Here is a 26,868-nt window from a genome sequence, read left to right on the forward strand (position 1 = left end):
TCACAAAATCAGGCACATGATTGATCACAAAATCAGGCACGTAATTTATCACAAATCAGGCGTGTAATTTATCACAAATCAGGCGTGTAATTTATCACAAAATCAGGCACATGATTTATCACAAAATCACACATAATTTTTCACAAAATGAAATTACATAATTTATCCTAAATCAAATCAGTAAGGGTTTTACTAACATTACTAAACTAGATTTTTTGACCGTATGAATAATTGCTCGTTTTAGAGATACCAGATGTTTGTATGACTAATAATGATAGCCTGGGCAGAATAAGTGATATTATCAAATTTGCGATAATAAATTAGGATATTTGTATTTCAATAGATAGTAATACATGTCACACAATAGAACAAAGAATATTGAAAAGGAAGTTATAAGTGTGACTAGGTGAAATGAATATAGAGTAAGACATCAGCCAAGTACCTTAATACCGTAAATGTATAGGTTTAATTAATATAGTTCCCTCCACTTTCTCTAATATGCATATAATTTATTCATAATTATTTCATCAATTACATAATGACCTACATGCAGATTCCGCGCTGTACAACATGTTTATGTGTTTTCAATATTTCTTGCTTTTCATTTGGTTTAAATTATCATTGATCTAGTACAAGATATTAACGTGGATTTTTCTTGTTTGTAGGACAATTTTCAATCACACCTTCATGGTAAACCAACCTATATTGGAAGAAATCGTCCAGATTCAAAATCTTTGTCACGAGGATTGAAGCTAGACCCTCTTCAAACCAATAAAAACAAGAACCAGCTGTCAACCATTTTTGAACCCGAGATAGGAAACCCAAATGCTTTACAATTGGAAACGGAGTATACAGACAAATATATGAACGACACAGAATATGATAGGCCAGTTAGTGATCAGAACAGACAGATGCCTAATGGACAGATGTATGATTCTGCTAAATATCCTAAGGCTCTCAGTGATATAGGGCCAGCACCTGTGCACCAAAGCCAGCCTCCTGCCAAAGATGCAAACTCATACCCTCATAATGAGTTAAGTGAACAGACACCACGCACTGTGCTCAACGAAGAGCGCAATAAGCTGTTAAAGTACTTGTGGAGCTCAAACCCTGGGGCTCTCCCTCAGAGACCCATTGAGTTGTCACTGCTGGAGGAGGAGAAGCTAGGACACATTGTCAGCGTGGAATTGGACGGGATACCACGGAAACGCCTCGACAAAGTTCATGCTGATGTCATTACGTCTGACTGGGCACAAAATGGCACCTGTGCCCTAGTAGCTATGAAGAAAGCTCTTGAAGCCAATGCGGTTAGTGTGTTATTTAGACAGTAAATGAATGTACTTATGTTTGACACAGGAGAGGAAGATAGCGTACATATGGTTGATAAATAATCATTGTGTTAGGTTTCTTGTCCTCATCACATACTAAGCTTGTAAAACTAGTTAATATATATCCCTTGTTTACTCACTTTTACCATTATTTTTATTTGCAGATACGTTTAGACCCAGATACTGTGCGATTGGCAGCAGCTAAATTTGTCGACCGTAATCAGAATGGATGGATATTTTATCGGGATTTTGTTAGATATCTTAAGAAATTTTTGCCTAAAGAACCGTAAGTTTCCAGCTATTTCTTTATAAGTGCTTTATTTTCATGTGTTAATGTCAATAATGTAGAATCCTTCAATAGTTTTTACAAGTTTCAGATTAAGTTTTAGAATGTGATATGTTGATTATAATATGGCTGTTAAGTAAATTAAGATTAGGCAATTTACTTCAGAAATATAGCTGGTAAGGGTAACATGTTATCAAAGATGAAATGACAGTACATTTGTATCTACTATTTCAGACAAAGTAATGCTGATCATCGATTCCAGAGTCAACCAAACTCACCGTAAGTACACGTTCTGCAGGCAATACATGTTGTAGCTAACACAATCCACAATACATGATATGGCTGACACCATCTGTAATACATGGTATGACTGACACCATCCGCAATACATGGTATGGCTGACACCATCCGCAATACATTGTATGGCTGACACCATCTGCAATACATTGTATGGCTGACACCATCCACAATACATGGCATGGCTGACACCATCCGCAATACATTGTATGGCTGACACCATCCACAATACATGGCATGGCTGATACCATCCACAATACATGGCATGGCTGACACCATCCACAATACATGGTATGACTGACACCATCCACAATACATGGCATGGCTGACACCATCCATAATACATGGCATGGCTGACACCATCCACAATACATGGCATGGCTGACACCATCCACAATACATGGCATGGCTGACACCATCCATAATACATGGCATGACTGACACCATCCACAATACATGGCATGGCTGACACCATCCACAATACATGGCATGGCTGACACCATCCACAATACATGGCATGGCTGACACCATCCACAATACATGGCATGGCTGACACCATCCACAATACATGGCATGGCTGACACCATCCACAATACATGGCATGGCTGACACCATCCACAATACATGGCATGGCTGATACCATCCACAATACATGGCATGACTGACACCATCCACAATACATGGCATGGCTGACACCATCCATAATACATGGCATGGCTGACACCATCCATAATACATGGTATGACTGACACCATCCACAATACATGGCATGGCTGACACCATCCACAATACATGGCATGGCTGACACCATCCACAATACATGGCATGACTGACACCATCCACAATACATGGCATGGCTGACACCATCCATAATACATGGCATGGCTGACACCATCCACAATACATGGCATGGCTGACACCATCCACAATACATGGTATGACTGACACCATCCACAATACATTGCATGGCTGACACCATCCATAATACATGGCATGGCTGACACCATCCACAATACATGGCATGGCTGACACCATCCACAATACATGGCATGGCTGACACCATCCACAATACATGGCATGGCTGACACCATCCACAATACATGGTATGGCTGACACCATCCACAATATTCCAGGGGCTACGTTCACTTTGATGCTCTCCACTGAAGGAAAGTGAACCTTACCCCTGGAGTATTGATGATGAGCTCACACATTTCATCTCTTGTACTGAAAACTAGATATACTACAGAAGTTCTGATAGTAAAATCTGGTAACACAAAATTTCGTGACACGTTTTATACATTCTATGTTACCATATTTGATTTGTCTATTAAAGCATGCCCCCACCTTTTTCACAAACAGAGGATGTGGGCACTAATTGAAACATAACAGAAGTTCTTTACGTCAGTGATCTGACAATACTATCTTCAGTCTCCTAACCAAAGATAAGATATGTAGAATAGGATTTTAAAAGTTATTTGATCTACCCAGGCTTCACATGTTCCTGTCCATTGTTTTATTAAGCACCCCTTTTGTATTACTTAAGTGTGCAGTGGACTTATTTGCCCCAAGCAAACTTTCTTTTACATTTGTCTGTGGTGAAAAGGTTTTTATAACTGTGGGACTTAAGCATGGCTTCTATTTGGTTAATATATAACAGAGACTGATTTCAAAATTTAGAAATTGAAATAATTGTGGAAAATTCAGGCAGAGATTCAAATCTAGAAGTTTGACGTGATGTTGGAGATTTTATTTTTTATTTTGACATGGAACAGGATGGACGACCTCAACCCACGGATACATCGGACACTTGGGATGACATTAAAGATCGCTAAACAACAACTGGAAGACCAACACATCAAAATAAACATGTCCGCAATTAGGAGGGATTTTGAATCAAAAGATAAACCCCATACAGGACGACTGAATGAATTGGAGGTATGGGGTGATTGTGATGGCAGCGTTAGACAGTTAAATGAACATTTAAGTCATTTACACAAAGATGATCGGTTTCGTAAATTATTGCGTTGACATATAAAACTGAAACCTTCTAAAAACAGGTGTTTTGGTTTTTGAAAATATGAAATGTAACATTAAGTGGAATCCATTGTGTGATAAAGTGGAATCCATTGTGTGATAAAGTGGAATCCATTGTGTGATAAAGTGGAATCCATTGTATGATAAAGTGGAATCTATTGTATGATAAAGTGGAATTCATTGTGTGATAAAGTGGAATCCATTGTGTGATAAAGTGGAATTCATTGTGTGATAAAGTGGAATCTATTGTATGATAAAGTGGAATCTATTGTATGATAAAGTGGAATCCATTGTATGATAAAGTGGAATCTATTGTATGATAAAGTGTAATCCATTGTATGATAAAGTGGAATCTATTGTATGATAAAGTGGAATCCATTGTGTGATAAAGTGGAATCCATTGTGTGATAAAGTGGAATCCATTGTGTGATAAAGTGGAATCCATTGTATGATAAAGTGGAATTCATTGTGTGATAAAGTGGAATCCATTGTATGATAAAGTGGAAACCATTGTATGATAAAGTGGAATCCATTGTGTGATAAAGTGGAATTCATTGTATGATATTGTAGAGCTATTCATATCATGGTAACGTGTTTCTTTGACAGATCTTTGATGTGATGTACAAAAATGGTGTAAAGCTGCCAAGTAATGTGTTTAAGGACCTTCTTTACATGAAGAGACGCCCCCCACCAGACGGACTACACGAGTGAGTACTTTTTATTCTGATAGAACCTTGATAATGAGGTATGGGTGATAACTACTAAGTACCACTCACTTCTGAAGGTTGGAGAAGATGAAAGGTCGTGTACGTAATGTCCAAATTTAGCAGCTTTTTTCCTGACAAGATTTTCCCACTTCCCACTTCCAACAGAAACAACCATACTGTCACGAGCAAGTTGAAAATCTCAGGTTTATTAGAAAATCTTTGTCAGTGCTGTAACATCATTGCTTTAGGGATTTTTATCAAACCCCATGGACTTATATAATTAAGGCCGATAATATCTCATAATTCACAAGTTTGTAGGGTCAAGGTTATGGTCACATTACTATTTTCAGAATATCTTTATCAGAAATGTAGCAGCTTCATTCCTTTAGGGATTTTATAAAACCCCACATACTTATATAGGACCATACTATCTTAGAAGTTTCTTAAGTTTTAGAACTATTGGTCAAGGTCACATTACTATTTCTAGGAAATCCTTGTCAAGCTCGATCTTGTAGCTTCCTTTCTTTATAATGGTAAAACTTCACACAGTTGAGGGGAGTAAGAGATATATGTCATTACTATTGTCATTTATTTATTTATTTATTTATTTATTTCACAGCTGGGAGGCATTCCTACGTGTATTGGAGATGCTTCAACCCGATGCCACTGGTCTAGAACTCCCACGCAGCAAGCAGCCATTAGAGTATGCCAAGCCTACATTGGAGATGTACGATACATGGCCAACAAGATCTCCTCGCCGGGACAACCCGCCGTATGATGGTTACCGGCAGCAATCTAACCACCCACATGAGGAACACTGGCAACGCGATGGCTACCAACCTTCTTTCACCAACGGAGACGCATATAATCAAGGATACAATGGCAACACATCCTACAGACGGGAACATTCCCCAAGTCGTGCTCAACAGATGTCGTATCGGGCTGATGATGTAAGATATTCAACCTCTCACCCACATATTGTAGTGCATATTCAGCACAGTTCATCCTTCCCTGACAAAATCTATATTCTATTTCTTCTTTCCTCCTCTTGCCTGATCCTCAAACAGACCCATTCACTAATATACTCATACCAGGAAATACTGCAACTAGAGTCCAGTTATTGACTACAGGTGTAAACATTCAACATCAGTCAGTATGAATCAGATCACAATGTAGAACAGTAAATTATGTATGAATAGAAATAGGTCCACAATTGTTAGGTCACCTTAGACGAAGTCTCAGTTGACCCATTGCGATCAAATTTTGTCCACCATCTTCCATTGTAAACAACTTCTTCTCAATTCCCAACAGGCCCAGAGACCTGATATTGGGTCTGTAGCATGCTTGGATGAAGGGCTACAAAATGTGTTCAAATGGATGACCTTGACATTCATTCAAGGTCACAAGGGCCAAATATGCTTAAATCTTTAAACAATTTCTTCTTGATAACCAAAAGGCCCATAGATCCAATATTAGGTTTGTAGCATGCTTGGATGAAGGGCTACCAAGTTGGTACAAATGGATGACATTGAATTTCATTCAAAGTCACAGGGGTCAAATATGCTAAAATCTTTAAATGACTTTGTCTTGATAACCAAAAATCCTAGAGATCTAATTTTAGGTATGTAGCATGCTGGGATGAAGGGCTAACAAGTTTGTACAAATGGATGACCTTGACTTTCATTCAAAGTCACAGTGGTCAAATATGCTAAAGTCTTTAAACGACTTCTTCTTGATAACCAAGAGGCCCACAGACCCAATATTAGGTCTTTATTATGTTTGGATGAAGGGCTACCATGTTTGTTCAAATGGATGACCTTCATTCAAGGTCACAGCGGTTAAATATGCAAAAATCTTTATACAGCTTCTTCTTGATAACCAAAAGGCCTAGAGGCCTGATATTATGTGAAGGGCTACAAAGTTTGATCAAACAGATGACCATGACCTTCATTCAAGCTTGGTAACAGGGGTCAAATATTCTAAAATCTTTAAACAACTTCCTTTTGATAACCAAGAGTCCTAGAGACTTGATATTGGGTTTGTAGCATTCATGAGTAAAGGGCTATAATGAGTGTTCAAATGAATGACCTTCACCTTCAATAAAGGTCCCAGGGGTCAAATATGCTAAAATATATAAAAACTCAAGTGACCTTTAAGGCCAATGAGCCTCTTGTTTTATTGTTATATGTGTCATCACCAATACATTGTCATTGGAAGATAGGGAATCCCAGAAGGATGCCCTAAATAGGACCAGGATACTTGGTTACCCAACAGTTGTCTAGTAACATATTTGATTGAAAAAAGCAACATAACTGGTTGTCTAGCAACATAACTGGTTGTCTAGCAACATAGCTGGTTATTTGTCTAGCTTCATGATCTGTCCTCAATATTGTGTCAAGTGAGTTTTGTAAGGTACTAAATAATATCTTTTTAAACTTTGTGTAGGGTATAAATCATAACTACATTGATGTACCTATTAGTTTTAATCAAGGGGAGGTAATTACATTTCCATCTGAATTTTGCTCATTTGAAACAAATACAATAATTTACACCCATTGTTGTGAAAAATAGCAAGGCCAACTACTGATTTACGTAGTGCTTTTCCCTGTCTGATGCCCGCTGTGTGTTATAGTTACTCGCTAGACAGGCTACCCTGATGGCACTCCAACCAATGACTAATTTATAACTGAAGGGGTCACTATCAACTAGCATGTTAAGGGGATGTAGATATATATGTAAATCATTAAGTATACAGAAAGATGAAAAAAGTGTTTTCTTTATCATTAAAAACATGATAAATCCAATCCAGATTTTCACACCAGCAGTTCAACTAACTTTATACTACCTAGGTTATCTGTGTAATCTATGACTATGATAACACCACTTCAGTCTACAGTAGCTGGGGTATTTCTGGTTCAACTAGAATATAATGTAGAATCTTGATTGAATTTTTTTGTTACAAATTGGCATATATACTTGTTTAATGAACTGTTGCTTTATATTATTTTTTTTTACATATAAACTTAATGTTTTCAAACAATCTTAACTGTTTTATATAATTTCATTTAGCATTTGTTTAAGCTAATTGCATATGTTAAATTGATTCTAGATTTGATATCTACTTTTCATCAATGTTTTATGGAATATTTACTGACACAAAAACATGGCATTTTTTTCATTTCAAAAGGAAAAAAGAACTAAGGTGGGCAAATAAACTAGTCTCTATAATATTAACATAGCTTCTTACTCTATAATCTTGATATTGCATGATCTACAATTTAAACTAAACCTGAATGAGGAATTATTATATAACATGCTTATGTTTTAATAAACTCAACACTATACTAGGTATTATAACTGTTAATTTTATTTTCTTTTATCTTTATACTTTTCTGTATCCATGACAGTAAAATGTTTTTTAAGATGATTTTTTCTCTCTGTTTATTTAATAGTCTAGACATAACAATATCTTTTAAGACTGGGAGTAGTGCACAATGATAGTCTCCCTTGAACACTCATTGGAAAAACAAGTCATTGTCCCTTTCTTTAATGTCTGGGGCCATAGCTTTATAAGATCTTCACCAAGTCACAAAACTTTATATCCCATAAATCAGTTCTCTGTACAATCCTAGAATCAAAGTTATTGAATATGTTTATTATCATAAGGTGTAGTCTATTTGGTATGTTTGGTGTAAATACACATCGTTAGAATATATCACCTGTCATTTCAAGACAGATATCAGCAGACTTATTGATATAGTTATTTGTCCCAGCAATTTTTATGGGATTACAAAAATAATACTGGTGACAGATGATATAGAATTCCAGTAAAGTTAGACCCCATTTTCTCCTTACTATGTATATAAAGTACCTGTTATCATAATAGAGTCAGAGGTAGTACAGGCATTACAACTGTGTGTAAACCCCATTACAGGACCATTACCAAGGTCAAATACCCATCCCTACACAGGACCATTACCAAGGTCAAATACCCATCCCTACACAGGACCATTACCAAGGTCAAATAACCATCCCTACACAGGACCATTACCAAGGTCAAATACCCATCCCTACACAGGACCATTACCAAGGTCAAATACCCATCCCTACACAGGACCATTACCAAGGTCAAATACCCATCCCTACACAGGACCATTACCAAGGTCAAATACCCATCCCTACACAGGACCATTACCAAGGTCAAATACCCATCCCTACACAGGACCATTAACAAGGTCAAATACCCATCCCTACACAGGACCATTAACAAGGTCAAATACCCATCCCTACACAGGACCATTAACAAGGTCAAATACCCATCCCTACACAGGACCATTACCAAGGTCAAATACCCATCCCTACACAGGACCATTACCAAGGTCAAATACCCATCCCTACACAGGACCATTACCAAGGTCAAATACCCATCCCTACACAGGACCATTAACAAGGTCAAATACCCATCCCTACACAGGACCATTACCAAGGTCAAATACCCATCCCTACACAGGACCATTACCAAGGTCAAATACCCATCCCTACACAGGACCATTAACAAGGTCAAATACCCATCCCTACTACAGGACCATTACCAAGGTCAAATACCCATCCCTACACAGGACCATTAACAAGGTCAAATACCCATCCCTACACAGGACCATTAACAAGGTCAAATACCCATCCCTACACAGGACCATTACCAAGGTCAAATACCCATCCCTACACAGGACCATTACCAAGGTCAAATACCCATCCCTACACAGGACCATTAACAAGGTCAAATACCCATCCCTACACAGGACCATTACCAAGGTCAAATACCCATCCCTACACAGGACCATTACCAAGGTCAAATACCCATCCCTACACAGGACCATTACCAAGGTCAAATACCCATCCCTACACAGGACCATTACCAAGGTCAAATACCCATCCCTACACAGGACCATTACCAAGGTCAAATACCCATCCCTACACAGGACCATTACCAAGGTCAAATACCCATCCCTACACTGAACTGAAATTTTAAAATAGCAGAATCTTAAATGAAAATGAATAAATATAATTGTTACTTTAGCTGTTACAGTCATAATTATATTATTTTATACTTATAGGAAAATTGATGGGAAGATATGAATAAATTAAAAGTTGATCCTACAACATACTGTATAGTGTATATAATTAGTAGGATACTGTATAGTGTATATAAGTAGTGATGTAGACTGTGCTGTACAGTGATTGGGTGTTGTAACGAAGCCTCCTTGTCTGATACCACAGGTGAGATACCCACCTATAGACAAATATCCCCCAGCACAGTCACCCAGACAGTTGCAGGATGAGATTAGCAAGATGGAAAATGAAATTAAAGCATTGCAAGATCGAAATGAGGTAATGCTCTCATGGGATTGGAAAGATGACCAAACTGTTGTGGTTTTGTGATAACTGATACTATTTTGTTTTTCTACCTAAACAGCTTCAGTTTTTTTTCTCACTTATATGAACACATTAAATTCAGATTGGTCTAATTAATATTGGGTTCAGTTGTTCATATGAGAATAAATGTTCTACATAAACACTAAAATACCTGCTGTTTTTTGGGTTTTTTTTTGTTTGTTTGTTTGTTGTTGTTGTTTTTTGTATGTGTGTCTGTGTGTGCCTGCTAATGTTTGAGTGTCACACATTTATCACAATGGGTGTCCATCCAAGGATTTTCTTTAGAAATAAGAAAAATGTAGATGTAAAATAATTTGTTTTTGCATCAAACCTACATTCTCAAGATCATAGGGTCAAATGTAAATGGTAAAAGTTTCATTTATAACTTGGTAGAAATCATAAAAGAAGTCAACTGATGAAAGAAAAGAAAGAATTTTTGCATATCTTAAACATTTCATTATGGCACTATGAACCAATGCAAGTCAGAATTAAGTGAGAAATCACCCAACAAATTGTCAAGGTCATTACAGTGTAGGTCAAAGGTTATAGGGATGGCATCGCTTCTGTTTGGCAGATATATATGTGGGATATCAGCAATGTCGATGTACAGAAGGCCTGAACCTAGATGAATATTCTGGTTTCACAATAAAAATAGAATGTAATCAGATGTTAGGTTTTAGCTTAAAGATGTGATATATGATTAACTTACATTTGTATTAATTGAAACAGACATCTAAATGTAATTTGAACTCTACTGAAAATTAGGTAAAAAGAGTTGCCTCCCTTCTATGAATATTTCTCTGTGGTGTTTTAACCCTGCCTGATTGCCTCCTTAACTTTGTGATTTTGTGGTGTGTGTATAAAATTGAAGACTCACTGAATTGAATTTGTTGCTATTTCATTTCATAATTATCGGTTTAAGAAGCTTGTAAGTATATATTTAGTACAATGTATATATGTGCGTCTGATACCCTTCTATAGACTTCTTCATAAAAACATCTTTTGGGATAACAGGTTTCTACCATTTTTACTTTACTGAACACTATTGCTTGCAATTAAATTATTTTGAAAGATAAAGATCATCAGAAGAGTGGCGGTGACCTCGACGGTTATTCTTGTTTAAAGAAAACGTGATGAAGTTAATAGTTTACCAGGTGGCAACTCAGACCTCCACTTCAGGCATTACTTATAAAACATCTATTGAAAGTGTGTACATTTTAAAACTACATGTATCATGTATTTGATGTTCAAAAACACTTTCCCAAAGAAGAACCTTATGGATTGAGCATATCAAGTCTCATAATTTATTTTGCCCTTTTTATTTTAAAGACAGATCATCTTCATATGATTTTTTTTTCTTTTCTAAAAACTAAAAGAGGATTTTAGAATGAAAAAATCAGATAATATTACAATCTCATTAATATTTTCTTATTTCCAAAACTAAAAAGTTCAATATACTAATGATTAAAATTGTATTCACATAATGTAGATAACCAGTGTATTGTTAACTTGTTTCCTTTGAGCTCAATTAACATCTTTATATATTTTAAGAGTACATGAAATATCATATACTGATTTTAGGAGTTGAGATGTTTGAACATTTACACAGAAGTTCTATGGTACACATGGGTATATGATTTGAAATATATTGCATTACACTGTAACCTGGAAGTAGAGTGAGTTATAAAGCTACGCAAAACATATGTAAAAGATTGTCAAGGTATGAATGCACGAGCTTGTCATTGATTGAATCATTCATTAAATGATTTAGAAACCAAAGAAGTACACATGTTCTTTGTATGATTTGTATAGACATCCAGACAGTTATTGTCCTCAAGCTCTCCCACAGTGTCTTGTCTTTATCAAGAATTTTTCTCTAAAAATTTTTATTTTATATCCAACTCTTAACATAAAGTTTTTCTTAAAAAATTATTAATGTAAAACCATTGTAATTATGAATTCATTATTCATATCAATGATTTGGATGTTGACTTTTCCTTAACTTATTTATCAGAAGTCATCAAAATTCTTATACTATATGACTTGTATTGTATGTCAATAGTAATGCCATCATGGTAGTATTTCTGTAATCTAGGAACTTATGTAATAGTGATACACATTCTTAGCTGTCATCCCTGCCAAAACTGACGGACATCAAATGAAAAATCTTACATCTCTTGGATATTAATTTGAAAAAGGAATTTTCAAGATTATGTAACAAAATACAGAATCTAGTAAGTTAAATGACATGCTTTTATTTTGGTCTATTTTACAGGAACTGATACGCAATAAACAAGAGGAACGACAAACACTTTTATCGACCATTACCAGTTTAGGGAAGAGTCTGTATGGGATTGATGAGAGGAGCTACCGGTCATCAGGTAAGTCTGTAATATATCACAATACTGTCATCAGGTAAGTCTGCAATATATCACAATACCGTCATCAGGTAAGTCTGTAAGTACCTGTACACCAATACACCACTCTCTATATCACAATACCGTCATCAGGTAAGTCTGTAAATACCTGTACACCAATACACCACTCTCTATATCACAATACTGTCATCAGGTAAGTCTGTAATATATCACAATACCGTCATCAGGTAAGTCTGTAATATATTACAATACCGTCATCAGGTAAGTCTGTAATATATCACAATACCATCATCAGGTAAGTCTGTAATATATTACAATACCGTCATCAGGTAAGTCTGTAAGTACCCGTACACCACTCTCTATATCACAATACTGTCATCAGGTAAGTCTGTAATATATCACAATACTGTCATCAGGTAAGTCTGTAAGTACCTGTACACCAATACACCACTCTCTATATCATAATACCGTCATCAGGTAAGTCTGTAATATATCACAATACTGTCATCAGGTAAGTCTGTAAGTACCTGTACACCAATACACCACTCTCTATATCACAATACCGTCATCAGGTAAGTCTGTAATATATCACAATACCGTCATCAGGTAAGTCTGTAAATACCTGTACACCAATACACCACTCACTATATCACAATACCGTCATCAGGTAAGTCTGTAATATATCACAATACCGTCATCAGGTAAGTCTGTAATATATCACAATACCGTCATCAGGTAAGTCTGTAATATATCACAATACCGTCATCAGGTAAGTCTGTAAATACCTGTACACCACTCTCTATATCACAATACCGTCATCAGGTAAGTCTGTAATATATCACAATACCGTCATCAGGTAAGTCTGTAAATACCTGTACACCAATACACCACTCTCTATATCATAATACCGTCATCAGGTAAGTCTGTAATATATATCACAATACCGTCATCAGGTAAGTCTGTAAATACCTGTACACCCGTACACCACTCTCTATATCACAATACTGTCATCAGGTAAGTCTGTAATATATCACAATACCGTCATCAGGTAAGTCTGTAATATATCACAATACCGTCATCAGGTAAGTCTAAGTACCCGTACACCACTCTCTATATCACAATACTGTCATCAGGTAAGTCTGTAAATAACTGCCATGTACACCGCTCTCTATATCACAATACCGTCATCAGGTAAGTCTGTAATATATTACATTACCGTCATCAGGTAAGTCTGTAATATATCACAATACCGTCATCAGGTAAGTCTGTAATATATCACAATACTGTCATCAGGTAAGTCTGTAAATACCTGTACACCAATACACCACTCTCTATATCATAATACCGTCATCAGGTAAGTCTGTAATATATCACAATACCGTCATCAGGTAAGTCTGTAATATATCACAATACCGTCATCAGGTAAGTCTGTAAATACCTGTACACCAATACACCACTCTCTATATCACAATACCGTCATCAGGTAAGTCTGTAATATATATCATAATACCGTCATCAGACTTCAGAAGGAAGGAGCCAACATCAGGTGTAGATACTGTAGGAGGGTCTTAAGTGGGCATCCCTGCCAATGTAGTACCACGTCACTTCAGAGTGTATAGAAGATTATATATCCAACTAGATAGATACAAGAGTCATATTGAATTTCTTGAGCTTTAAATGCATCAAGATCAGCAATAACCCCAAAAGACCTGAGAGTTCAAGTAAAACCACAGATACGGGAAACGGATAACAAATGCGACCTCCAATGAGAGGCCTGCAACATTAACTTTGGGATTGAACTCACAAAAGCCTTGCTAACCTACAAATTTACTAGTCCACCCGTAAATTAAGTATAGGAACCGAGATTAATACCATCAAAGATATACTCCAGTCCAAAACCAGCCCAGACATTAAAGAACACATCCACAATTTATAACAAACATTCCTAGCTACCTGTAAGAAAAACTTCTGGATATATAGATGATGTATTCTTCATATGGCCCAACACCCAACAGGAACTAACCTCCTTGTTAGAGTTTCTAAATTAACTCTCACCATTCTTTAATCAAGTTTACGTCGGAAGATAGCGACAATACAGCAGACTTGCTAGACTCTACGACCTATTTGAGAGATCCACCCCAAAGAGAATTAACCAGAGATGTTGTGTATCAGAATCAACCCACTATCAATACATCAGGATGTTGTGAGAGACAGTATACCTAGATTTTTATTATAACTATTGTTTTTTATCTGACAGGTCGAGTTCACATCACAGAAGTGGTCTTTATATAACCATTGTTTTTTATCCGACAGGTCGAGTTCACATCACAGAAGTGGTAGAAGAATCAATGAAATACAGACTTCCACTTCCCAGGCAATACTTGGAAGAAGCTGCTAGTAGATGCAGGAATGCTAAAGGAATGGTAGACATTGAGAAATACCTCGACCTGGTCAAGGGGCTGGTCAACTAATCTGGTGTTACCTTGGAGATTTGTCTCCATGGCAACAGACACTCATTTTTGAAGATCTGTGATATCTCTACACCTCCGTCCACTAATCACGAGGCCTGAATGTGGCCAACCTCACACTGTACTTAAAGTATGGTTAATTTATTGTAAATGTATGTAGCAAATTATACTTTTAGTCATCAGTTTTAGTGAAGCTGTCAGTAAACTCAATGGTTTTGATGGAAAACAAGAGAATTGAGGAATCACTCTAAAATATATGCAGAATAGGAACTCTACAGATATCAGAAATAATTCATCATTTACTGTACTGTAGATATATGAGGACTTAATGATGTCAATATTGAACTACTGTTAATATACTTTTGTCTTCATATATATTCTTTGTAAGCTGAAAAATATAGATGCATTAATAGTGCTTCCTTTTTCTCCTTTAAAAAACTTACATAAACATACCTGCATGATGTCCCCAAGCCTGCTGTCTAACCCATTTGTATAAATGTTATACAATAAAATATGTTGAAATGAGAAATGTCCCCAAGAACTTATGGTGACCTTGCACCTTGATGGTAATACTGAAAAACCAATGTCTCAATTACAGTTACATTCATGTAAGTCACCTCCATACCCTATATTTTTCAAAGTGCTAGTAATTTGTCTCCTTAACCCAATATACTTTGTCCAAATCATGTGTGCCATCCTTACAACTGTCAGTTTCAGTGAAGACAACTCAGTTTCTGTGAGAACAGGATAATACACCAATTGGTGACACAATATTGTATCTGAAATATACATTTCATTTCATCTATGTTGATTCTTATCATACTGCTGGAAATGTCATACACATTACCATCACTTAGTATTCTTATAACTGTAAGTTTTGATAATTATTCCTGAGGTATTTACAGGATTACAAGGCTGTGATGTTGGGTTATCACAAGGCTGTGATGGGCGGGTTATCACAAGGCTGTGATGGGCGGGTTATCACAAGGCTGTGATGGGCGGGTTATCACAAGGCTGTGATGGGCGGGTTATCACAAGGCTGTGATGGGCGGGTTATCACAAAGCTGTGATGGCTTTCTTTCATTTCGTGTGATTTTTTTAAGCTCACAAACCTCTGAAAGAAAACATCACTACAAAATAAAAAGCCAAATTATTTTGAAACATTTTTTTTTTATTAGTAAATATAAAATGTAATAACAGAGTAACAATTATATTACATATGATTTCGGATAATTTGAACAAAGGGACGACTAATTCAGATTATTAAGATGAAATCATTATACTTAATTATGCTAATTTGTAAATGATAATGAAATACCATAATATGTAGATGTTGTTTACTCTAACATGTGTTTTATCCAGGTGATTGTAACAAATGACTGTGGAATGTATCATATACTGCTTAATTTATTCACAATTAAAACATTTTTTAAACATTAAAATTTGGGTATATTGAATACAATGTATGTGTCAAAGTAAATTCTGTGATCAATTTGTATATAATTATCATGTATGGCAGTGTGTTCTGGTAGGAATCATTATGTACATATATACATGTATATTTACATGTCCATAGATAGGAAGGTGTAGATCATAGTTCACCATCAACTCCTATAATCAAAATATACAAGAATATCCTTTAATCAGCAAGTTACCTCCCCTTTTAAAAGAAGACCATTGCTTTTAGTGATCAGTTAGCTCCCTTAATCATTAAAAAAAACAACTAAAAATACAGTCTGTTCTAGATCAGTTATCTCCCCTGTTTCAGAACAGTCATGACCCTATTTCAGAACAGTCATGGCCTTGTTTCAGAACAGCTAGCTAGAAAGGATAATTGTTGAATTTGATGGGGCATGTGTTTCTGATGCGAATGGTGAATTGATTCATACAGGATTAAATTCAATGAAAATATAATAAAACCGTAAAAGAATATCATAAAAAATAATTCATATTTAATGATATTTTACAACATAATTTAAATAAGATTCATCTTCAACAGAGAGTAATTATGGTAGATTAAAATCAAGGATAGTCTGTTGTATATTTCATACGATGTAAAATAAAGGATAGACTGTTGTGTTTAATACAAAAATTACATACTTCAGTTTTACCAGCCTTGACAAGTTCTAGCTTGCATTTTCATCTTTGAGATTTAGAAAAAAAGAAAAAAAACGCTATGTTTAATTGTATCATGCCCTACCATGATATTTTGCATGTTGGCCTAAGTAGTCACTATCAGGAAATATTTCTATACATTTTGGTGCCATTTTTTTTGCATTTTTGTGAGAAACAGCCTATATGCTGTGGACAATGTAGAATTATCAAAACATATTCTAGTATTTTTCTTTGTTCTAGGAGTAACAGAATTTATAGCAATAATTTTCATATTTTTTACTGGCATCCTTAAACAACACCCAGATTTTGTTTTCCGATTACATTGTGATTTCCTGGTCACAGAAAGTACTTTGTAGCCTCATTCTGGTGAACTGATTTAGAGAGGAAGAAAATTTGTCTCCAGATTCTCACAACTTGTGTACATTTAAGCAGTTAACTCATTTGTGATGACAGATTGTATTGCCACCCCATGTTTATTATGTTACTTAATCTGCTAGGGATTATATTATGTTACTTAATCTGCTAGGGATTATATTATGTTACTTAATCTGCTAGGGATTAAGATGTTGGACTCCTTTTTTATTTTCATGATACTCATTGTGATATGATCCGTTTAGTCTATGTTAATAATACTACTAGCTATACTGGATGTTTTAATTTATATAACATCATCTAGAAAGGTCTGTGATATTTACATCGAACTATTTACCAATTAATAAAGATTTAGATTTGTCATTGTGGTGTTTGTTATATATATTTACAGTGGGACATGAGCTGTCTACAGTCTTCCTCCATAAAACTTCACAAACATAAAATACAAATTTATTTCACATGATGTGTGTCAACTATAATGAATTTGTAAAGATTAACAGTGACATTGACTTTCGATCAAAATCAAGTTCAATCTCACTCTGGTTATTTGGGTACTGAATACCTAATTTATATGAAGTAACACAGTCGAGAGATTAAGTGTACGTCCTGATGGTCACACAGATGGGTGAAACAACATGTACCGCTCACAATTTATTTTTCTTTTCCCATATGCATAATAATTATATACTAGTTATCTGATATATCATCCAAATTACCTACAATAATTTCCTGCACATTACCAAAACCCGTGTATAACCCACAGGATGCAAAATAAGGCATTTTAAAGCATTTTGTAAAATTAATTTCACATAACCCACATTGGCAGAATACTACTTAAGAAATAATTAACGATGATTTGTGTATCGTTGCAGGATATACAACTAGGACGAGGATATTTTGCAATTAAATTAATAACAAAGGCCGCAGGCCTGAGTTATTAATAAAAATTGCTAAATATCCGAGTCCGAGTTGTATATCCTGCAACTACACACAAGTCAAAGTTAATTATTTCTATTCTACCATGTACTGTTTAGTTCTGAGATCTAACTGTTACCTCTTCCTAATAGAAAAACGGCAAAGAAACCCCGGGAAATGTGTCCCTACATGGCTGTTACAATTCACAAGAAACGATAAGGCACGTGTGCTAATGAATATTCAAAAGCTGACATCAATCCCAAGCCAGTCAACAGCAACGTTACGAGAACTTTTGGGGATGTCAGCCAGCAATTCATGTAGAAATGCTCTCCAAAGGTTGCCTGTGGAAATTGACCTTACAGCATATTGTTTAGCAAAGTCTGCTCTGGGTTGATAGAAATTAACAATCTGGCAAATTTCTCCATTGTAAAATAATGGTCTCCAACGTTCAAACGTTTTGGCGCTGCCATGTTTGTTTACAAATGCACGATTTTGGAGGGGAAAGATTGTAAAAGCCGTGACTCACGAGTGTGTATTATTGACACGAGAGTGGATTACTGGCAAATCATACACGGTTTTAAACCAATCAAAACTGCATTACATAGCGAACGTGGTAGAATTGCAGGTAATGCAACGATTAAATTAATAAATATACGTATACATTTATCTGATGTTTTATATTTTATCTGGCATTTGTGTTTAAACCAGGAAACACACAACATTGATTAACCTGCATTTTTCTACACCTACATAAAAGAAATCCACAGATTGCCTGCTCCAGCATTAGCCTGCAAAAGACATCTCCAGATGTCTGCATGATGAAGATAAAAATACCTCAGTATAACAAAAAACAAGACAACTTAAGGGTTGACTAGCAGCTATTTTATTTACATGGATTAATGCTTGTAATTTTGTTCATCTTTAACAAAATGTAATTTACATACTTTCTGAATAAGACACATATCATATAGACGAGATTGTCAGATGGTTTGGATCTGGTTAATTATCAATAGCATACACTAATGACAGTTTCTTTTGCATGATAATATCGCTTGATAAAGACACAAGGGCAGATAACTCAACACAAAATACTGGTACTATTAGTTGAATAATCTTAAACACGACATAATTACTTGTATAAAGTGAAAGATAGCATAATTCCTTAACTCAAACATGAAATACGGCTATATAGGATACGTTCCTAACTTAACATAAGTAACTGGCATCAACTGAATATCAAAGTAGAATATTTAAATCCTACCTCGACCGTGAATACAGCCATGTGAAATGTAGGAGCGATCCCTACGTAAGGCTGAAATACCTGGTATTAAATGAAAAATAAACTCTACTTAACAAAATAAACCTTATAATAGTCAGTCTACCTAACAACAAAATAAACCTTATAATAGTCAGTCTACCTAACAATAAAATAAACCTTGTAATAGTCAGTCTACCTAACAACAAAATAAACCTTATAATAGTCAGTCTACCTAACAACAAAATAAACCTTGTAATAGTCAGTCTACCTAACAACAAAATAAACCTTGTAATAGTCAGTCTACCTAACAATGAAATAAACCTTATAATAGTCAGTCTACCTAACAACAAAATAAACCTTATAATAGTCAGTCTACCTAACAATGAAATAAACCTTGTAATAGTCAGTCTACCTAACAACAAAATAAACCTTATAATAGTCAGTCTACCTAACAACAAAATAAACCTTATAATAGTCAGTCTACCTAACAATGAAATAAACCTTATAATAGTCAGTCTACCTAACAATGAAATAAACCTTATAATAGTCAGTCTACCTAACAATGAAATAAACCTTATAATAGTCAGTCTACCTAACAATGAAATAAACCTTATAATAGTCAGTCTACCTAACAATGAAATAAACCTTATAATAGTCAGTCTACCTAACAATGAAATAAACCTTATAATAGTCAATCTACCTAACAATGAAATAAACCTTATATCAGTCAGTCTACCTAACAATGAAATAAACCTTATAATAGTCAGTCTACCTAACAATGACATAAACCTTATAATAGTCAGTCTACCTAACAATGAAATAAACCTTGTAATAGTCAGTCTACCTAACAATGAAATAAACCTTATAATAGTCAGTCTACCTAACAATGAAATAAACCTTATAATAGTCAGTCTACCTAACAATGAAATAAACCTTATAATAGTCAGTCTACCTAACAATGAAATAAACCTTATAATAGTCAGTCTACCTAACAATGAAATAAACCTTATAATAGTCAGTCTACCTAACAATGAAATAAACCTTATAATAGTCAGTCTACCTAACAATGAAATAAACCTTATAATAGTCAGTCTACCTAACAATGAAATAAACCTTATAATAGTCAGTCTACCTAACAACAAAATAAACCTTATAATAGTCAGTCTACCTAACACTGAAATAAACCTTATAATAGTCAGTCTACCTAACAATGAAATAAACCTTATAATAGTCAGTCTACCTAACAATGAAATAAACCTTATAATAGTCAGTCTACCTAACAATGAAATAAACCTTATAATAGTCAGTCTACCTAACACTGAAATAAACCTTATAATAGTCAGTCTACCTAACACTGAAATAAACCTTATAATAGTCAGTCTACCTAACAATGAAATAAACCTTATATCAGTCAGTCTACCTAACAATGACATAAACCATGTAATAGTCAGTCTACCTAACAATGAAATAAACCTTATAATAGTCAGTCTACCTAACAATGACATAAACTGTTCAGTACCTCAGTATAAAATTTACTATATCAACTAAGAATTGGCATCAGAATTTCTATTAATGTAGAAAACAAAATCCAGGACATTAGTTTCTCAAAATAACAAATCCCTAGTTTGTGTGTTCTCTTAAACTTACTGGATAATGACATAGTGTGAATTCATTACTTTATATCCAAATAATGAATAAAAGTCAGAAGAAATATGCCACTCAGGAATACACAACTGCATATCTTCATAATACTGTAATGCCAGTTAAGTTTCAAACAAAGGTGGACTGACAGACAATTCATACTAGATACTACTGCCAAAGTTTGATAGGCATACAAAAACAAGCTGCGTCATCATTTTACATTTCAAAAAACACACATCACTTCAACTGTAATTATATTGTATATTACAATTACTGTTTAAACACTTTTTGATTTACTTTAAAAAAGTAATTAGCACCATTAACCATGTTACAGAAATACCTGTACCAAAAGTATCTCTTAACACATGTATACATGTACCATGAATTATACACAGTTCTGACTGTAGCTCTTGAGCAAGTTACATTGATATACAATAACATTGTTCAGAAATTTAAAACAAAAATGAAATACTGAGTAGAGATTAAATCACACTTAAAGAGTCCTGGCTACACATCACAAAAATCTCTCCTATATGGTCCCTGCACACAAAAGGTGAAGATGAAATCTTTTCTAGATATAAGTAAATATGTATGGTAGTTCAACGTCACCTCACTGTAAGGGACATAACTCTTGGATACTTGGCCAGTAGTGGTACAAAAGGACACTCAGAATATGTAAACAACTCTCAGATGGACTCCTCCTCCCTTGTAGTATAGTCTCTCACTGACTGAAATCCCTAGTTAGTGGCCATGACGACAGCAGGCATGGTGTTATATCCCGTGGTGAGAGGGATCCCGCGTTTGGGTATGTACGGTTCAGTGCGCTTCACCATGGTGATACAATCAATGATGGGGCACACAGACAAACAGAGTGTACATCCTGTAGATAAACAGATATAGCAAATAGTAAAATAAAGAATATCTATCTCATATCAAATTGTTAATAATACAAAAGAAAATAAAACAAAGTGAATATCTACTTAATATCAAATTGTTAATAAAACAATAGAAAAGTTAAACAATATTTACCTCATATCAAATTATTAATAAAAAATAACAGAAAAGTAAAAACAACGAGTATCTATCTTATATCAAATTGTTAATAATGTAATAGAAAACTAAAAACAAAGAATATCTACTTTATATCAAATTGTTGATTTAAACATATTTTTTTGAAAATATACACAAGTCTTCTCCCATTGTTAATTGTTGATATAACAAATTAGCAACATATATACTTTGAGATGTACAAACAACATTGGAACAATTTCAGAGACACACTTGCTGTAAAGTATTCAGCAGGACGTGGATACCTACCAGTGCAGTCTTTAGTGACGTTTGGCAGATGAGTGTGGGGGTCAAACTTGATTGCCTGGTAGCCCGAGTCATTACAGGTCATGTAACATTTACCACAGTTGATACACATGTCCTGTAAATACAGTAAAAATATAATATAACTCACTCCCAAACTAGTGTTCAGGTGGCAAATATATCACTTGTAATATGATTAATATTAGTTGTTTTTCGCTTACAGAAATCACAATTTTATATGAGAATATCCTACATAATATAGTGAGAGATTCTAAAGGTATAAATCCCCATTAATATTCTGTATAATTACATGCAAGATTAATAAAACCTCATTGTCCAATGGTGAGCCCTGTACCGGGATGACTGTCATGACCTCATCAATAGTGAGCCCTGTACTAGAATGACTAACCTCATCAATAGTGAGCCCTGTAGCAGGATGACTTACCTCTCCAATAGTGAGCCCTGTAGCAGGATGACTTACCTCATCAATAGTGAGCCCTGTACCAGAATGACTTACCTCTCCAATAGTGAGCCCTGTACCAGAATGACTAACCTCATCAATAGTGAGCCCTGTACTAGAATGACTTACCTCTCCAATAGTGAGCCCTGTACCAGGATGACTTACCTCATCAATAGTGAGCCCTGTACCAGAATGACTTACCTCTCCAATAGTGAGCCCTGTACTGGGATGACTTACCTCATCAATAGTGAGCTCTATACCAGGATGACTTAACTCGTCAATAGTGAACCCTGTACCAGGATGACTTACCTCTCCAATAGTGAGCCCTGTACCAGAATGACTTACCTCATCAATAGTGAACCCTATACTAGAATGACTAACCTCATCAATAGTGAACCCTGTACTAGAATGACTAACCTCATCAATAGTGAACCCTGTACTAGAATGACTTACCTCTCCAATAGTGAGCCCTGTACCAGGATGACTTACCTCATCAATAGTGAGCCCTGTACCAGGATGACTTACCTCATCAATAGTGGGCCCTGTACCAGGATGATTTACCTCATCAATAGTGAGCCCTGTAGCAGGATGACTTACCTCATCAATAGTGAGCCCTGTATCAGAATGACTTACCTCTCCAATAGTGAGCCCTGTACCAGGATGACTTACCTCTTCAATAGTGAGCCCTGTACCAGGATGACTTACCTCATCAATTGTGAGCCCTGTACCAGGATGATTTACCTCATCAATAGTGAGCCCTGTATCAGAATGACTTACCTCTCCAATAGTGAGCCCTGTAGCAGGATGACTTACCTCATCAATAGTGAGCCCTGTACCAGGATGACTTACTTCATTAATAGTGAGCCCTGTACCAGGATGACTTACCTCATCAATAGTGAGCCCTGTAGCAGGATGACTTACCTCATCAATAGTGAGCCCTGTACCAGGATGACTTACCTCATCAATAGTGAGCCCTGTAGCAGGATGACTTACCTCATCAATAGTGAGCCCTGTATCAGAATGACTTACCTCTCCAATAGTGAGCCCTGTAGCAGGATGACTTACCTCATCAATAGTGAGCCCTGTACTAGAATGACTTACCTCTCCAATAGTGAGCCCTGTACCAGGATGACTTACCTCATCAATAGTGAGCCCTGTACCAGGATGACTTACCTCATCAATAGTGAGCCCTGTACTGGGATGACTTACCTCATCAATAGTGAGCCCTGTACCAGGATGACTTACCTCATCAATAGTGAGCCCTGTAGCAGGATGACTTACTTCATTAATAGTGAGCCCTGTACCAGGATGACTTACCTCATCAATAGTGAGCCCTTTACTTGGATGACTTACCTCATCAATAAGGGCCACCACTTGTTCCTTGTTATTAAGGTCACCATAGGATCCAATCATAGGCAGCGCCTTACCAATGACCTCCTGTATCAGACAAAGTCATACACATTAGTGATAATAGTAAATGTACCTTTTCTGAATGTATTGTGAAAGTGTATACAATAATATTGTTCTTTACACATGTATAATACAAATTACCTACACAGCCTAAATTGAGCTGTGAGAGTGTATTTTGTAAAACTGAAAACATATGACACTGATGGACAACATATTACACTGACAGTCAACACATTACACTGGCAGTCAACATATTACACTGACAGTCAACATATTACACTGGCAATCAACATATTACACCAACAGTCGACATATTACACTGGCAGTCAACATATTACACTGGCAATCAACATATTACACCAACAGTCGACATATTACACTGGCAGTCAACATATTACACTGAAAGTCAACATATTACACCAACAGTCGCATATTTCACTGACAGTTATCCTACTAGTAACATATTTCACTGACAGTTGTCCTACTAGTAACATATTTCACTGACAGTTGTCCTACTGACAACATATTACACTGACAGTTGTCCTACTGACAACATATTTCACTGACAGTTGTCCTACTAGCAACATATTTCACTGACAGTTGTCCTACTGACAACATATTACACTGACAGTTGTCCTACTGACAACATATTACACTGACAGTTGTCCTACTGACAACATATTTCACTGACACTTGTCCTACCTATGACTTTAAACATATTACATTGAGAATTGGCCAACTAAAGTTTAATTAGATGAAGAATATTTTTTGTTGGTGAGATAACTGACCTGTACACTTGGTACAGGTTTCTTGGGTACATTGGCCGGACGGATGGGAGCAGGCTGGAACTTTTCTCCTAGAATATCTGCATCCTTGAAATGTTTGGCCATTATGTCTGCCTTCTGTTGGGCATACGGACCAAATGATGGGAGTGTCTGAAAGCAAACAGGAAATCCAAAATTACTTAAGTATACTTTAGTGCAGAAACACGTAATATGGTGAGGTTCTAGTGATACAACATCATTCACATCAGTAAGTTTTAGTTTCATAAATCATATAATACTAAGTTTTCCATTCACATCAACAATTATCTTTTACAGTAACTATACCTAAGGAAAAATTTAGCCCAGAAAATACGTAAGTTGACCTTGAAAGTGTTGTTGGCCTATCAACAAGAGAATATATATCAATTTAGCATATTTTGTATATTTTGATTTACTATAGAAAATATTGAATAGTCATCGAGAGTAATACCTGGCCTACAAGGTCTGCTAATTTAATGAGAGTAATACCTGGCCTACAAGGTCTGCTAATTTAATGAGAGTAATACCTGGCCTACAAGGTCTGCTAATTTAATGAGAGTAATACCTGGCCTACAAGGTCTGCTAATTTAATGAGAGTAATACCTGGCCTACAAGGTCTGCTAATTTAATGAGAGTAATACCTGGCCTACAAGGTCTGCTAATTTAATGAGAGTAATACCTGGCCTACAAGGTCTGCTAATTTAATGAGAGTAATACCTGGCCGACAAGGTCTGCTAATTTAATGAGAGTACTACCTGGCCGACAAGGTCTGCTAATTTAACAACAGGTTTTCCATTCTGGTGTCGCTCGGTAGGAGGACTCTGACCGTCCCAATTAGAGAGGTCCTCTAGGCTGTTGAGGTAGAGCAGAGCCTTCAGTCCCAGTACATAATCCTCAATCAAAGTGAAGTCTTGGTTCTGTACGGCACTACACACCTGTTATAATATACACAACACTTGATATTTATAGTGTTATAACATACACAACACTCAATATTTATAGTGTTATAAAATACACAACACTCAATATTTATAGTGTTATGAAATACACAACACTTGATATTTATAGTGTTATAAAATACACAACACTTGATATTTATAGTGTTATAAAATACACAACACTCGATATTTATAGTGTTATAACATACACAACACTCCATATTTATAGTGTTATAAAATACACAACACTCAATATTTATAGTGTTATAACATACACAACACTCCATATTTATAGTGTTATAAAATACACAACACTCAATATTTATAGTGTTATAAAATACACAACACTTGATATTTATAGTGTTATAATGTACACAACACTTGATATTTATAGTGTTAGAATGTACACAACACTTGATATTTATAGTGTTATAATGTACACAACACTTGATATTTATAATGTTATAATATACACAACACTTGATATTTATAATGTTATAACATACATAACACTTGATATTTATAGTGTTATAATATACACAACACTCAAGATTTATAGTGTTATAATATACACAACACTCCATATTTATAGTGTTATAACATACACAACACTCAATATTTATAGTGTTATAATATACACAACACTTGATATTTATAGTGTTATAACATACACAACACTCAATATTTATAGTGTTATAATGTACACAACACTTG

At 35.4% G+C, this 26,868-nt stretch overlaps 2 protein-coding genes across 13 annotated transcripts in view; one reads left to right on the forward strand and one right to left on the reverse strand.

Annotated features, from left to right (window-relative positions):
• LOC117325206 overlaps positions 1 to 17,781 on the forward strand; it is a 75,276-nt gene extending 57,495 nt beyond the window's left edge. For 5 of the 10 annotated variants that reach the window (XM_033881290.1, XM_033881283.1, XM_033881289.1 and 2 more), the window contains 11 exons: positions 666 to 1,307; positions 1,493 to 1,614; positions 1,849 to 1,893; positions 3,684 to 3,846; positions 4,552 to 4,652; positions 5,272 to 5,602; positions 7,840 to 7,854; positions 9,930 to 10,040; positions 11,008 to 11,013; positions 12,361 to 12,466; positions 14,777 to 17,781. In XM_033881290.1, the coding sequence (XP_033737181.1) occupies positions 666 to 1,307; positions 1,493 to 1,614; positions 1,849 to 1,893; positions 3,684 to 3,846; positions 4,552 to 4,652; positions 5,272 to 5,602; positions 7,840 to 7,854; positions 9,930 to 10,040; positions 11,008 to 11,013; positions 12,361 to 12,466; positions 14,777 to 14,934 (1,800 nt within the window). In that variant the 3' untranslated portion in view covers positions 14,935 to 17,781. The other 5 variants (XM_033881292.1, XM_033881284.1, XM_033881285.1 and 2 more) reach the window with 5 other exon arrangements.
• A 1,418-nt stretch (positions 17,782 to 19,199) lies between these two features.
• Positions 19,200 to 26,868, reverse strand: part of LOC117325208 (dihydropyrimidine dehydrogenase [NADP(+)]-like) — a 61,110-nt gene continuing 53,441 nt past the window's right edge. For 2 of the 3 annotated variants that reach the window (XM_033881295.1, XM_033881296.1), the window contains exons 19-23: positions 25,972 to 26,151; positions 25,202 to 25,348; positions 24,357 to 24,440; positions 22,550 to 22,661; positions 19,200 to 22,112 (exon numbers count right to left, since the gene is read on the reverse strand). In XM_033881295.1, coding sequence (XP_033737186.1) covers positions 21,970 to 22,112; positions 22,550 to 22,661; positions 24,357 to 24,440; positions 25,202 to 25,348; positions 25,972 to 26,151 — 666 coding nt within the window. In that variant the 3' untranslated portion in view covers positions 19,200 to 21,969. The remainder of the gene's footprint in view (positions 22,113 to 22,549; positions 22,662 to 24,356; positions 24,441 to 25,201; positions 25,349 to 25,971; positions 26,152 to 26,868) is intronic. The other variant, XR_004532213.1, reaches the window with a different exon arrangement.

This window comes from Pecten maximus, chromosome 4, assembly GCF_902652985.1.
Source record: "Pecten maximus chromosome 4, xPecMax1.1, whole genome shotgun sequence".
NCBI lineage: Eukaryota > Metazoa > Mollusca > Bivalvia > Pectinida > Pectinidae > Pecten > Pecten maximus.